The following is a 12,455-nucleotide window of genomic DNA, read 5'->3' as shown; positions in this document are numbered from 1 at the left end:
ACATTATTAAAAATATAAACAAGGGCACAATGCAACCTTTTAGTGTACAGTAATCTATAAAAAAGAGCTGCCTGTCTGCTCCAGTGGAGACTCAGAGGCCTGTCAGTGTCTGTTGTATTTCATTACCTCTCTGCTTAAACCGCGACTCCGTGATGAAGCAGAAACGATACGTTCAACGTTTTCCGTCATCTGACAAGTAGCAAGTCTTCCCCACTTTATTCACCAAAAGCTTTTATATTTTTAATTCACCAAAAACTGTTCTGTAATCTCGAACGTTCGCTAAGTTGAGCTCTGCAGTTAGCCGCCTTATCTCAATGCGCGAGAGACAATTGCGTCATGTGTCACGGGCAAAAGATCAAAGGTAACAAGGTGACTGGAGGGCTTATTATTATTTAAAAATTTTATTATTAAGAAACCCCAACAAAACAACCAAAAAATGTTAGTAGCTCAAGCCCCCCTATCCCCCCTCATCCCCCCCGCCTGCACGTGCCTGCAAACATGGTAGTGGCAGCATCATTCTGTGGGTGTGTGCTATTCTTCAGGAACATGGTAGAGATGTATTGAAATTGAAGGTGGATTGAGCCAAACAGAGGAAAATACTAGAGAAAATCATTTGAAAAACACGCAGAGCTCTAATGGAGTGGTTTGAATCAAGGCGTGTCCAGTTATATACAGTCTGGTAATGTGATCTACTCACAAGTGTTGTTTTGACTTTTTTCTTTCATTTCCTCCTCGATTATATTTGGAAACCCGACAAAGTTTATCTGGCTGAGTTTCAATGTTCTCATTGGTTTTTTCCACCTGTAAGTATTTGTTCTTTGCATCTTGACAGGTTATTAAAAGACTGTCTTCTTTTCACTTATTGATTTCCTCTTAGCCCTTTGGACCGGCTACATGACCAGGTCCAATTTCTGCAATCCAGGGTCTGCATGCATCTTGTTGTGCAATAATCGGTCAGGTTTGCCTCTGAATAATAACGAGTAAGGAAATTATAACATAGTCATTTAGAATAAACTTACATAGCTGGGGAACCACTAATCTGTTAAAAACCAGCCCCTTGTTCTACACTTCACTTCTTCCAACTTATAGCACATGAACATACAGAGCCACGTTTAGCTACCATGTCATCCAGTGAACTTTGTGTCTTGTTGTAGGTTGGTTGATGAAGGATGCAAATGCAGAGAGGCAGAGGCAGCTTGTAGATGAAAAATGTTTTAATGAAAAAAATGTGAAAATTGTGATTAGCTAACGGGTTGATATGAGACTGGAAAGACCAGGAAATGAGTCTAACCAAATGTCACAAAGAATAAAACTAAGAGCAAACTAAGAGTAAAACATGGCAAAACTGATCAGATGAAAATAACTGCACTAACAGAAGAAACAAATATGAATGAAGGGAAATAAGAAATCAGTGCAGGAAAATAACAGAAGCAAAAAGTGCAAATAAAACGGAATCTGACATTTTGTTGGAAAAGAAGTTTTCCTGGGCTTTCCTGAGCAGATCAAGCTTTATTCAATCTCAGTGTGATATGTTCAAGATTAACGATTCTATGAAGGCTTCACAGCAGTCTGTAATTGTTTTTTTTTTTGTTAGACGTAAACCCAGCAAATACGATTTTTAAAAGCTAAACCACTGATTTACACGATGCAGCAGTAAATAGAACTTGATGGTGTACATTTAATTTAGTCCACAAATTGAATATATTTTTTTATCTAAGAAGCTTGGATATGATTGGAGTGTGGCGTGAGAACAAGCTGTTGATTGTGTTGCTATGGAGACGATTGCTGATGAGACGGTTTCCATCAGAACTGCAGCTGACAGATGAAGTAGGTGGTGGACTGACAGGAAGCTCTGTCCCAGTTCTTCTCAACCGGGCCGTCACTGTTCAGATAGGCACAGTCTCCACCGTGTACAGCTTCAGTCCAGTAGCTGCAAACGTAACAACAATTAATGTTAACGATTCAAGAAAAGGTAAAAAATACAAAGATTATTTTTAGAAAAGTGAAGTAATCTCTTTTGTGGCTTTTTTTTTTTACAGAGAAGATAAAAAAAAAAAAACAGCTAACGTTGAGTTTTTTCCTATGGTGTTAAAGCTTATGTTTACTGTTTATTTATGTTGCAATTTTCATAAAATTTTATAAAAATAGAGAAATTTACAGCTTTTTGTGAACAAAAAGAAAAAATCGAGCCCTGCCCTCTATTAGCAGACAGTGTGTGTGATGGGATGAATGGCGCAAAAATTACGTTGAGATACTTTGTCAGGGTGGAGATTATTACTTTTGCTGTGATATCATGGTCTTGTTTGATTTTTATTTTTCAAACTCAATAATTAACTGATCAGTTGATGTTGAAAATTAATTTCTCTCTAAACAGTGTATGAGTGCCCCTACCTGGCCAAATAATTATGAGCTACATTGATCAGTATCTGACTCCTAATATCAGCCATAGTAAAAACAGAAATCAACAGGAAGTGAGCAGAAATAACATAATAAAATTAAAACAATATTTAGCAATCGGTTGTTAAATAAATAATCTATTTCTCATGATTCACCTCTGCTGCAGCCTGCTGCTGTTGACCCAGTTCCATGTGGAGTCTTCATGTCTCAGTCCAATCCAATATTTTAGATCTCCTTTCCTTGTCAGGAAGTTCTAGAGCAAAAGGAGAAACAAGGACTCAGATTTGCACACAATGCACAGTGTAAAAATAATTATAACGTAACAAACTGCTAGCAGTAACAGTGACCATGGTCACAATGCAAACCTGGACATTCTGGCTGGAAACAATAGCCAGAGATCCTCCACTGGAGCTGCAGTTCTTCTGACTCTCGGACCAGGTCAGTCTGGTGGTGGACAGGAAGAAACAGGATGTGCCAAAGGTGAGCCAGCCGCTGGCGCACTGCCGGCAGGGAAGCTCTAAAAAAATGAGACAGATGAGTTAAAGAAAAACATGAAAGAGAAACCTGTCTACTAGACAGGTTTGAAAATGTCTTTGTGCTTACATGATGTGATTGAGCATATTTATTGATGTTATTAATGTGCGTTTAACTTGTGGTGTTGTCCAAAATATTAGAGTTGTTTGACATTTCTTAAGCTTTTAAGGTTCTGATCTTAGTTTGGGTCAGTTCACTCTATTGAAATGTGACAGATTATAATCTTTGATCCAGACAAAATAACTCTGAGCATACTCTTAGTAGACAGGATGAATTGGAGACACATAACAAGAGACTGTATGAAAATGATAGAAAATTACTTTAAGTCAGATTGTCAAAAAAGGTTTGAAATGACCCACAGCTACAAAATGTCACATGACAGACGGCTCCCCAAAACTGCAAACAACAAAACATGGTGAAACAAAAAAGATCTTCAAAAACTTTGTTCCCAAATTACCAGTTGAATAAAAATAACTTTAAATGACTTCAAAATATTGTTCATCTGCTATTGATAATGTTAAAGGTTTGAAACTTTGTCACACTTGTCCCCTTTTCTTATTTGTCAAGCACATGCTCACAATTTGAACTTTTGAACAAGACAACTTTAGATAAATGCAAGGCAAAAATAAAATAAAATAAAATAACTAACAAAGTGTCAGATGTGTTTCTTTGCTTATAGAAGGTTTTATTTAGCACCTTTACACTTACTGTTGAAATGACTCTTTGGATAGTAGCTCTGACAGTTCTCCAAGCTGCATGTTGGATCTTGTTGGTTTCCGGATCTGCTGTTTCCTGGGCAGACAGTGGATCCAGTTCGGACTACAAAACAGAGCAGAATGGGAGGAGATATGAGGATAAGAACAGCACCCTCAGGCTGCAGCTCTGCAGCTAACAGCGGTCTGCTACAATCTGTTGCTACAAAAAACTGGATCATCCTAAAGTGCATTACGATATCACTGTCTGCATAAATATAATGCCCTACTTTACATCTAAGTCATCCTGAGGTGTGTGTTTTAGTTGCAGTAATGCATGGCGGCGCGTACTCACGTTTCACACCGAGGACAAAAACCACAATGAGAAGGAGGAAGCAAATTATTGTGAGGATTAAACACAGCACCCGGTACAGTCCTGGTTTTCCTTCATCCTGTTTGCCTGAAGAGGAAAACCAAATGTCAGTGAGCACTTACAAAGACCACCGTCACAGTGGAAAAAACCCTTCACCCATTACCTTCCTCTCCCTCCAGCTCCACGGACAATTCTGCCTCATCTGGTTTCTCTTTTTTATCCTCAACATAGCTGCGAAAAAATTTGATGTACATGGAGAAAACTGTCCTTCTACTATATATCAGGCACCTTGTTTATTGTTTTCTGCTCTGGTTTCCTGCTCTGCTGACGCAAGCGTGCCTCTGCTGGGAGTTTAAAGAGACCCCTCTCCCACCGCAGCACCACGGCAACTCCCAGTAATTCCTTAATTATTCACATTGCACAGAGCTTGTCCTTGAACGCCCCCAAGCTTTAATCTTTATGTGTCTTCCTCTTTAAGAATGACAATGTGTTTGTGTGTGTGTGAGAGAGAGAGACAGACAGTGAGCAAGTACAAAACCCAAACATGTCACAACAAAGACTTACTTCTCCAAATCAAGAGACAGGATTTCATTATTAGATCTGTGTTTGGGTCACACTTATCATAACGAGTTTTTCCCAATGACTTCTGTGAAGGAAAAGTGATAAGAACAAGTTTGTGTTCAAAGTTTTGTATGCAGAAATTGGAGAACAGCTCAGGATGCTTTTGTTTTAGTTCTGCATTGCTTATTATACCACTTTGCAGCCAAAGGCATTGAGTCACCCATCCAAATCCCTCACTGCAGGAGTTTCAATCACTTCCAAAGCCACTGGTGTATAACATGCAGCACATGGGTGTGCAGATTGCTTCTACAAAGAGTTGTGACAGAATGGGTCGCTCTCTGGGGCTCAGTCCAATGTGGTGCCACGATACGATGCCACTTGTGGAACAAGTCCAGTCCTGAAATTTCCTCAGGTTCAGAGTTATATTGGCTCTGATCTTCTAAAGCTTTGTGCACAAAATCAGGTGCAAACTTGAAAAAATGTGCAAATCTGATCCAGAAACAATACGCATAAAGGATTACATCAGCAAAATGTGGACAATAAATTAACGAGTTTGTCTTCATGAATATGCAAAACAAATGCTGATCATCAGAAACTGCAAAGTATTAAGAGGAGGATATTAAAATGTACTGACTTACCGCCTCAATGTGATTTATTAAACCAGAACCAGATTGCGGGTGCTGTTTTTGTGTCTATATTTAGCGCATATCAAAAGCAGACATAAACTGGCAGGTAAAAATCGCTAACTGCACCGAGGAGGCGGCAAAGATACAATGACAGAAGGCATTATGCTGTTTATTTATTTTTATTCATATACTTGATATATTAAGGCAAATGGTAAGTGTTAAGAACATAACTATTATGCAACTTTTATGACTTCAGTGAAACCTGAAGTCATAAAATGAGAAGTCTGAGGAATTTCCTTTCTTCCTCATTTTGACAGTCTTTATGTGAAGGTGTTGCTCATCAGACTAAACTAAATACTTTACATTTAAAGTGTAAGGAATCCGAATTGTCACTAAAACTGCTGCATTTTGCAAAAAAAAAAAAAAAAAAGCAACACCCTAGTCTTCAAGTAAACGTCCTTCTTAAGTCCTGACTGCCCACCTAGTAATTTTTGATACACTAAACTGATCTCTGATTAATCTGGATTCTTAAAAAAGTACTAAAAAAAACGTAAATTTGATAATTTTGATAATTTTTTGCAGTGCATAGAGTACATTAACATTGATTTAAGGCTAAGATGCAAATCTAACAGTTCAGTTTCATTAGACAAATACAACATGTGGATAAATGAAACGGCTTCTTTTGCAGCAGTGTGAAACCACACGCTAGACACAAATGAACAAATGTAACCAAACTGTAGTACCTGGGGCCAGTACTACATTCTGCTCAGAATGTAAATAATACATATATTAAATAACAAAAAACTAAAGTGTTGAGGAAAATGCATCACAAAGGGTGACATAGATTTAGTAACATGTTGAAACATGAGGAGTTTTGTTGCTTCAGCAGACATTTAGCTCAAAGGATAAACTCATTTGTCCTGTTAGTCAGTTTTATCTGTGCATTTGTTATATAAATGCATACCTGCTCTTGATTTGACTGTCGGATGAAAGGCTTCTGCTTCTACGTAGACATCCTCCGATGGACTCTGCAGTTCTTCGTAATGGTCTGGTTCTGCTTCTTCTAAAGACAAAAATACAGAAATCTGGAGCTCATGTGCACATTCTTGCCATGCAATTACTGTAAACACCTGAGCACCAAAATGCACTCGAAGTAATTAGTTTACTTTGAGTTCATTCATTACAGATATTGCTCACCTTCAGTTCTGACCTTCAGCATCGGCTCACCTGCTCCCTCCTCTTCGTTGCTTTTTGGGTTCTCTTTGGGGATATTCTGCATCTCCATGGCTGCCTCGGGTCTGATCCCCTAACTTTCGATTTACTCAGAACGTCTATGGGTCAGTTCACAATGAAGGTTATGTAACTTCTCAGGATGCAGAAACAAACAGCTGACACCAAGCTGCGAATATCTAGATGTCAAAATCAGTTTAAAGAGAAAGAAAGAAATAGTTCCTTATGTCCAGTCAAACATTTGAGTGAAGACTCATCACTTCCCCTTCAAAGATTTTTTTTTTTTAATTGTGCGCTCTTCCCCTAAACCATATAAAAAAAACCTGATAAATAGCTTTAGGGGTTGGAACTTGCCTCATCTCTAAGTTCCTTTGAAACCCAATGTAATCTCAAGTGTCACTCAGACAGCAGACTTTCAAATATTTATACTAGTTTATAAATCACTGAACAGCTTAGCACCAAAATACATTAAAGACCTGCTGTTGTTGTAGCAACCACTGAGATCCCTCAGGTCTTCTAGTTCTGGTCTGCTCTGCATCCCCACAATCAAACAATGGAGAAGCAACTTCCAGAAAACTGAATAACAGCTGAAACACAGAGCTCCTTTAAATAAAGGGTCTCTTCCTTCCACTTCATTGTCCATTATTTTGAGTTTCTGTATCATATAAAATTCAGAGAATATCCACTGAAATTTATGAGTAATGACCAACACTGGCAATGAGACAAAATGTGGAAAGATGACGGCTGCCTGAGAGGTTCAGCAAGGCGCTGCACCAGATTCGATAAAGACACAAAGCAATATGAAGTTTTGAATTTTCTTTATTTTACGCAAAGGAAATTCTGATAATTTACAAAAAAACACAAACAACACTATTTGCATTAAATACAGGTGACTGAGAAAGATAATGAGAGTTGTCTCAACACATTATAACATTCCCTTCATAATGCTTTCTCTCTTCTAAAACCCTCCCATCCCACCATGAAATAAATCCACATAACTTTAAAAGTGTTTTTAAATGCATCATGCTCAGCTTGAAATACTGTCAAAAGTTACAACCAAATCCAGAGACCCTTTCTTGTCCTTTTCTAAAGTCCTTCTTCCACCTTTAATTGCAGTTACTTGTCAAAGCGAATATATAGAAGGGGCGCAAAGCGCAAACATTTGTCAACGTTTGCTCCAGTCCCAGTTTGTCTACTCTCATTGTCCCTCTGAGTCCTTTCCCAGTCTTTTGTTTTGCCTCAGGCGCCGTACACGCTCTCGTTGCTGTACGTCATGTAAAGAAACAGGTCCTCCTCGTGGTGCTCCTGCAAAACAAGCACAGAATGATGCATTATTAGCATGAAAATGGAAAAACTGGGAGTCAAACAAGCCGACTCCATTTCTAGTTGGATTAAAAGATAAACCACAATAAGAAAACATATTTAGCTCTTCCAGACGTCGTCTTTGTTTGTCACATTTAAATGTTTCGGATCACCAAAACTCATTTTGAAAGCATGATTTCATTTAGAAAGGAAAAGAAAAAACATCATCAAAACCCCTGCCTGAAAAATAGTCACCTTTCTTGGTAAATCATAAATTAACTGCATAAAATGAACTTCATAACTTTGAATAATCACTTATTTTGAAATGCTGGATTCAGTTTTATTAGTCCCAGCAGACCTGTTGAATAAAAAAAACAAGTGAAGTGAAAACTTGCAGCGTCTGATCCTGAAAGGCAGTGATCCATGTCAAACTTATATTATTCATGAGAGTCAAAGTCACTACATCCCATAGCTGCTGTTCCTCTACGCTGCTTTAGTTCACCTTCTATCGTTGTATTTTAGTGCCGTTTGTGGTCGTAGGCAGATATCTTAAAGTTGTGTAGAAGATGAACGTAGTGAGCATTTTATGCTAATCTGTTTTGGTTTAGAAAGTAAAGTCTGGAAAAGCCAGAGCAGATATTTTTTAGTGTTTTGAACTGAAGCATTGTGTAAGCAGCGAGCATCAGTTAAGATTCTCAAGAAGCAGATGCAGAAATGGCTCTGGATGCATGTCACAAGGAGAACGATCACATGAAACCTAGTTTGAGTTTGAGCGTTACCTCATACACAGTTGAGAGCGGACAGCTGGACGGAGGGAGGGAGTTGTTGACAAAGAAGAAGAGCGCATCCTCTGGTCTCAAAGACATACGCTGACGAATCAGAAAGCACAACTGGCCCACTAAAAAGAAAGAAAAAAAAAAAAAAAAGAGGAAGGAGACGAAGAAGACGGTCAGCAAGGATCGCAAACGTTTGCTTCGTTTAAAGTGAGAGGAAGTGAAAGAAACCCCAATTGCCAGTAACGTTGAAGTCAGCATTGTGGTTTTATTCGTGGAGTTTGCGATTTGTCTCCTGCTCTCACCTGTTAAATCCGACGGCACCAGGTACTTCTTCTTGTCGAGCTCAGGAGCGCGTGACCTCGACGCCCTCTCCACAATGATCTGAAAATTAACGGACGCAAATTAGAAAAGCAACTCGTTGCGTTTACCTCATTATACTCCCACCAACTGGCATCATCATTGATTGATTATCAGTTTTACTCACCGGTATCTTGTCAGGATGTTTGGCTCGAACTCGCTCTCCCTCTGCTCTCCTCACCTCCAGCGGTACGGAGCGCTGATACTGACTGCCCATCTAAAAAAAATAAATAAAAAGAACAGCACAGGAACAAATGAAGTTCACAACAACGGCTTTATTTACTGAGCAGACAAGTTAGAAACTGTGCTGTCTGACTTCAGTGAGCAAAACTGGCAAAGTCATTATGAAAGCTGTCAAGCTTTCTGCAGAGATCTCAGCAGATGCAACGTTACACAAACTACTGTAAATAGATATACTGTAATTACTCATTCATGAAATAAGTTCATAACTTTTTTGGAAAGCTGTGGCTTGATCGCTGCTATGCAATATTTAATGCAGTATTAGTAAAGAAGATAACACTTTTATAAAACATATTTCCATAACACACTCGGTCCAGTTCATGGTTGCATCCATTGTATGAAGCTTTTTATTCAAACTGCTTTTTTTTTTTTTTGAAATGACAGGCTTTAAAATTTTGTAAAAGAGCATAGCTCATATTTCTCATAAGGGAAATGTAATGATAAAATTAGAACCATATTAAATATTTAGATATTTTAAACTGAATTGAAAATACACAGATGAAAGAAATGTTAATGTTAATAAAGGTTAACCAATCAGATGTTAGGTCCTATTTGACGAGTCATAGTAACGTTTTTTAGTAACTCTACAATGAACTGCAGCACAACAGTGAAAATTATTATGGAACTAGTTATTCAATTAATGCTCTTATTAACAGGCATATTTAAGTTTATAAAAGAAATAAGTATTTTAATACTTTTAAAGGTGTATTCAGATTTCTAACTCAACACCAATAATAACGTAAATGTACTTTTCAAAGACAGGATCAAATTTGTTGTTTTGCGTACAAGAAGCTCAGTAAATTTTAAAGGCCACAAAGTGCTCCCAGATTCTCAAATGAGAATTTGTTGGATTGTAGCTTATATTTTCACTGCTGGTTGAAAAAAAATTTAAAATAAAATAAATAAACTTGCAAAATAAAAAAATATTGTGATTTAATCAAATCTAATATTGAGATCTGTTTATTCCAAACAATATCTTTAATGGCTGCCTCAAAGCCTTTTCAAAATAAACAGCAGTGCCATCATTCTTCTGGGTTTTACTCCACAGCCGCGCATTAAAGCAGAGGGTCAGTTCAAAATGTTGCCTCTGCAGTGGGAAGCTTCGTACCCACAAGGGGGCGTTCCGTACCTATTTGACAACTAAAGCAATTTTCTAATATATCATTAATTCAAATAATACCTCCAAGCAGGTTTCTCTTATTCTTGCTTAAATCAAGGTTAAAGTTCTCAGATAATATAAAACAGTCAAATTAAGCTGCATGTGAAATCATCTGAATTTTTAAGACAACTTACGTCCATTATTCAAGTAAGCAACGAAAAAATATACTGAAATGCTATGGTCAATTACAACCATTAAACCTCTATGTTGTCATTTCGTCCCTTCTCATTTCCATTTCGTACCCATTTAGACCGCTGTTATATAGTTGTAAAGAAGTTGAGATAAAGAGTCACGGAAATGCTTCAGTTTTATATAGAATTTACTTACAATTTAAGACTTTGTATAAGACACTAGTTCGATTTATTTTTGTCCTAATTTCGACAAGCGTCTTATAAAAAAAATAAAAAAATAAAAACACATTATGTGCACTAAGAACTTTAAGCAACCTACTGCGTGTAAATATTACTGGAATCACCCAGCATTCCCTTACATCAGACTGCAACAAGGCCATATAAATTTAAATGGTTTGTTGTCGAAACGGGAACGAAACGAACCGATGCACGGTCAAAACGAAAAGAGCAAAACTGCGAACGTACGTGAACAACACTACATTTATACATCAACATTTAAAGATCCAGATTTGCAGGAGGGATGGGCAAAATGCCGATGCATATGCAGGAAACAGTGGTGAGTGGTGTAAAAGGGGCGAAGTGACCCAGAGAGGAATAACAAATTAAAGAAAGGCACAGTTTCCAGTATTTACGCAGATTGGGGGTATAAACGCGTATTTGTCCCCAGCTCTGAGTCACTTCATAAGTGGGTTCTTATAATTGGGGTCCAAGCTGTAGTAGGGAAGATGAAACTAGATTTTTGTGTTTCTGACATGATCGTGAAGTGACGCCACGTCACTCTTGACAACAACGAGATCAGATAGCTCGCTTTCTTCATAAAACTGGCTTACAGCATAAACCCCAGGCAAACACACTACTGTAGAAATATCTATCCCCAAATATCAGACAGTTGGAGGTTAAATCTTACGACAAATTCCTGCTAAAGTTGGTAAATTTTGAAGTTTAAGGTGCTAGCTAGTAACAACCGTGGCTAATAATTTCCCGAACCTTACTGTTTACATACCTTTAGGAAACGACCAAAAAACAAGAATCGCTCAAATCAGTTCAAACACAGGTATACTCCTGGGTCGTAAAGTCCCTCAAAACAAGCACTGTGATGACTTAAAGCCTCAAAGCTGTCATTGCGTACAAGTCAGAACCTGCCTTCAAAGATGTCGACTGCTCTACTTTATTCTGCTGAACATAAACAACAAATGTGTCAGTACCCGCCCCTTAAAATAAAATCAGCCAATCACAGATGAGATATTTCTTTGACGCCTAAAGATGTCCAATAGAAGGAAAGATGGAGGCGGATTGCTCTGCGTTGATTGGTTGGATCTGGTTGCTAGTCTGGGGCAGCTATAGCCCGTTTTCCCTAAGTGGCAGGAGGCAGATCCAGTAGGAAATCCTGGAAACCGAGCCAAGCCGAGCGAGGAACCAAGTTCACAGTCACGCCTAAGGCAGACTACGTGCCTGGCGTGGACCTTTTATTTTCATTGTATGAACTGTTCACAATTTGTTCTGTACACAGAAGCTCATCCAGCTACACTGGAATGCAAAAATCACTCTTTTTCACATTTGGTAAATTTACATACATTTTGTTGGGATTTTATATGATCGATGGAAAAAATGCCTAATGTAAAATTAAAATGACATATTGTACACCAAACTTTCTAAAAAAAAAGTGTTTATCTGAATTTAGCCACTTTTACTTTCACTCCCCTGTAAAGTGCTATGCAAAATCGACTACCTAATTTGCCCCTTATTTTCCAAAAAGAGTCCACCTCTGCATAATTTAAACTCTGTATAACTGCAGTCATATCTTATGTGAAGGCCTCAGATGTTTGTAAGAGATATGAGTGAACAAACAGTGTCATGAAGACCCAGGAGGCACAGCAGACACATGGATGAAGCTGTGGAGAAGATTAGAGCAGGGTTAGATTATTAACAAAGCTTCTAGCATTTACCAAAGCACTGACCATCCATTTACTTTGATCAAGAATTGAGAGGAAAAATCAATGATGTCACCAAAAGGGAAAGGGGGAACTCTAAAGAAAATGTAGAGATTCACATCTAAGGTGCGAGAGTCTGCTGGCAC

The 12,455-nt window shown here is 38.1% G+C and overlaps 2 protein-coding genes across 3 annotated transcripts; both read right to left on the bottom strand.

The window, feature by feature from the left end:
* Nucleotides 1-1,196: 1,196 nt before the first annotated feature.
* Nucleotides 1,197-6,608, bottom strand: LOC103478030 (C-type lectin domain family 4 member E-like). Of its 2 annotated transcripts, XM_017309703.2 has the most exons (7): nucleotides 6,381-6,608; nucleotides 6,148-6,246; nucleotides 3,979-4,083; nucleotides 3,640-3,750; nucleotides 2,763-2,914; nucleotides 2,553-2,650; nucleotides 1,197-1,930 (listed from the first exon to the last, which is right to left on the bottom strand). In XM_017309703.2, the coding sequence occupies exons 1-7, from the start codon at nucleotides 6,466-6,468 to the stop codon at nucleotides 1,804-1,806; spliced, it is 780 nt and encodes a 259-aa protein (XP_017165192.1). In that variant the 5' UTR covers nucleotides 6,469-6,608; the 3' UTR covers nucleotides 1,197-1,803. The 2 variants fall into 2 exon arrangements, with proteins under 2 accessions (XP_017165192.1, XP_008429708.1); XM_008431486.2 differs by lacking the exons at nucleotides 6,148-6,246; nucleotides 6,381-6,608 and adding an exon at nucleotides 4,160-4,381.
* Nucleotides 6,609-7,214: 606 nt separating this feature from the next.
* LOC103478027 (gamma-aminobutyric acid receptor-associated protein-like 1) lies at nucleotides 7,215-11,562 on the bottom strand. The gene is made up of 5 exons (XM_008431483.3): nucleotides 11,382-11,562; nucleotides 8,976-9,065; nucleotides 8,794-8,872; nucleotides 8,495-8,613; nucleotides 7,215-7,718 (listed from the first exon to the last, which is right to left on the bottom strand). The coding sequence occupies exons 2-5, from the start codon at nucleotides 9,063-9,065 to the stop codon at nucleotides 7,653-7,655; spliced, it is 354 nt and encodes a 117-aa protein (XP_008429705.1). The 5' UTR covers nucleotides 11,382-11,562; the 3' UTR covers nucleotides 7,215-7,652.
* Nucleotides 11,563-12,455: the final 893 nt, after the last annotated feature.

This window comes from Poecilia reticulata, chromosome 16, assembly GCF_904066995.2.
Source record: "Poecilia reticulata chromosome 16, P_reticulata-male-v2, whole genome shotgun sequence".
NCBI classification, from domain to species: domain Eukaryota; kingdom Metazoa; phylum Chordata; class Actinopteri; order Cyprinodontiformes; family Poeciliidae; genus Poecilia; species Poecilia reticulata.
This window is presented reverse-complemented; position numbering and strand designations above follow the sequence as displayed.

Bases quoted from the DNA above. Each gene is read 5' to 3' on its own strand.
- LOC103478027 (XM_008431483.3), bottom strand. From the start codon at position 9,065: ATGGGCAGTCAGTATCAGCGCTCCGTACCGCTGGAGGTGAGGAGAGCA. The intron at 8,873-8,975 runs GTGAGTAAAACT...GTTAATTTTCAG, and splicing joins AACATCCTGACAAGATACCG to ATCATTGTGGAGAGGGCGTC. The intron at 7,719-8,494 runs GTAACGCTCAAA...CTTGTTTTGCAG, and splicing joins CGCTCTCAACTGTGTATGAG to GAGCACCACGAGGAGGACCT.
- LOC103478030 (XM_017309703.2), bottom strand. From the start codon at position 6,468: ATGGAGATGCAGAATATCCCCAAAGAGAACCCAAAAAGCAACGAAGAG. The intron at 6,247-6,380 runs GTGAGCAATATC...TTTTGTCTTTAG, and splicing joins GCTGAAGGTCAGAACTGAAG to AAGAAGCAGAACCAGACCAT. The intron at 3,751-3,978 runs GTGAGTACGCGC...TCTGTTTTGTAG, and splicing joins TTTTGTCCTCGGTGTGAAAC to TCCGAACTGGATCCACTGTC.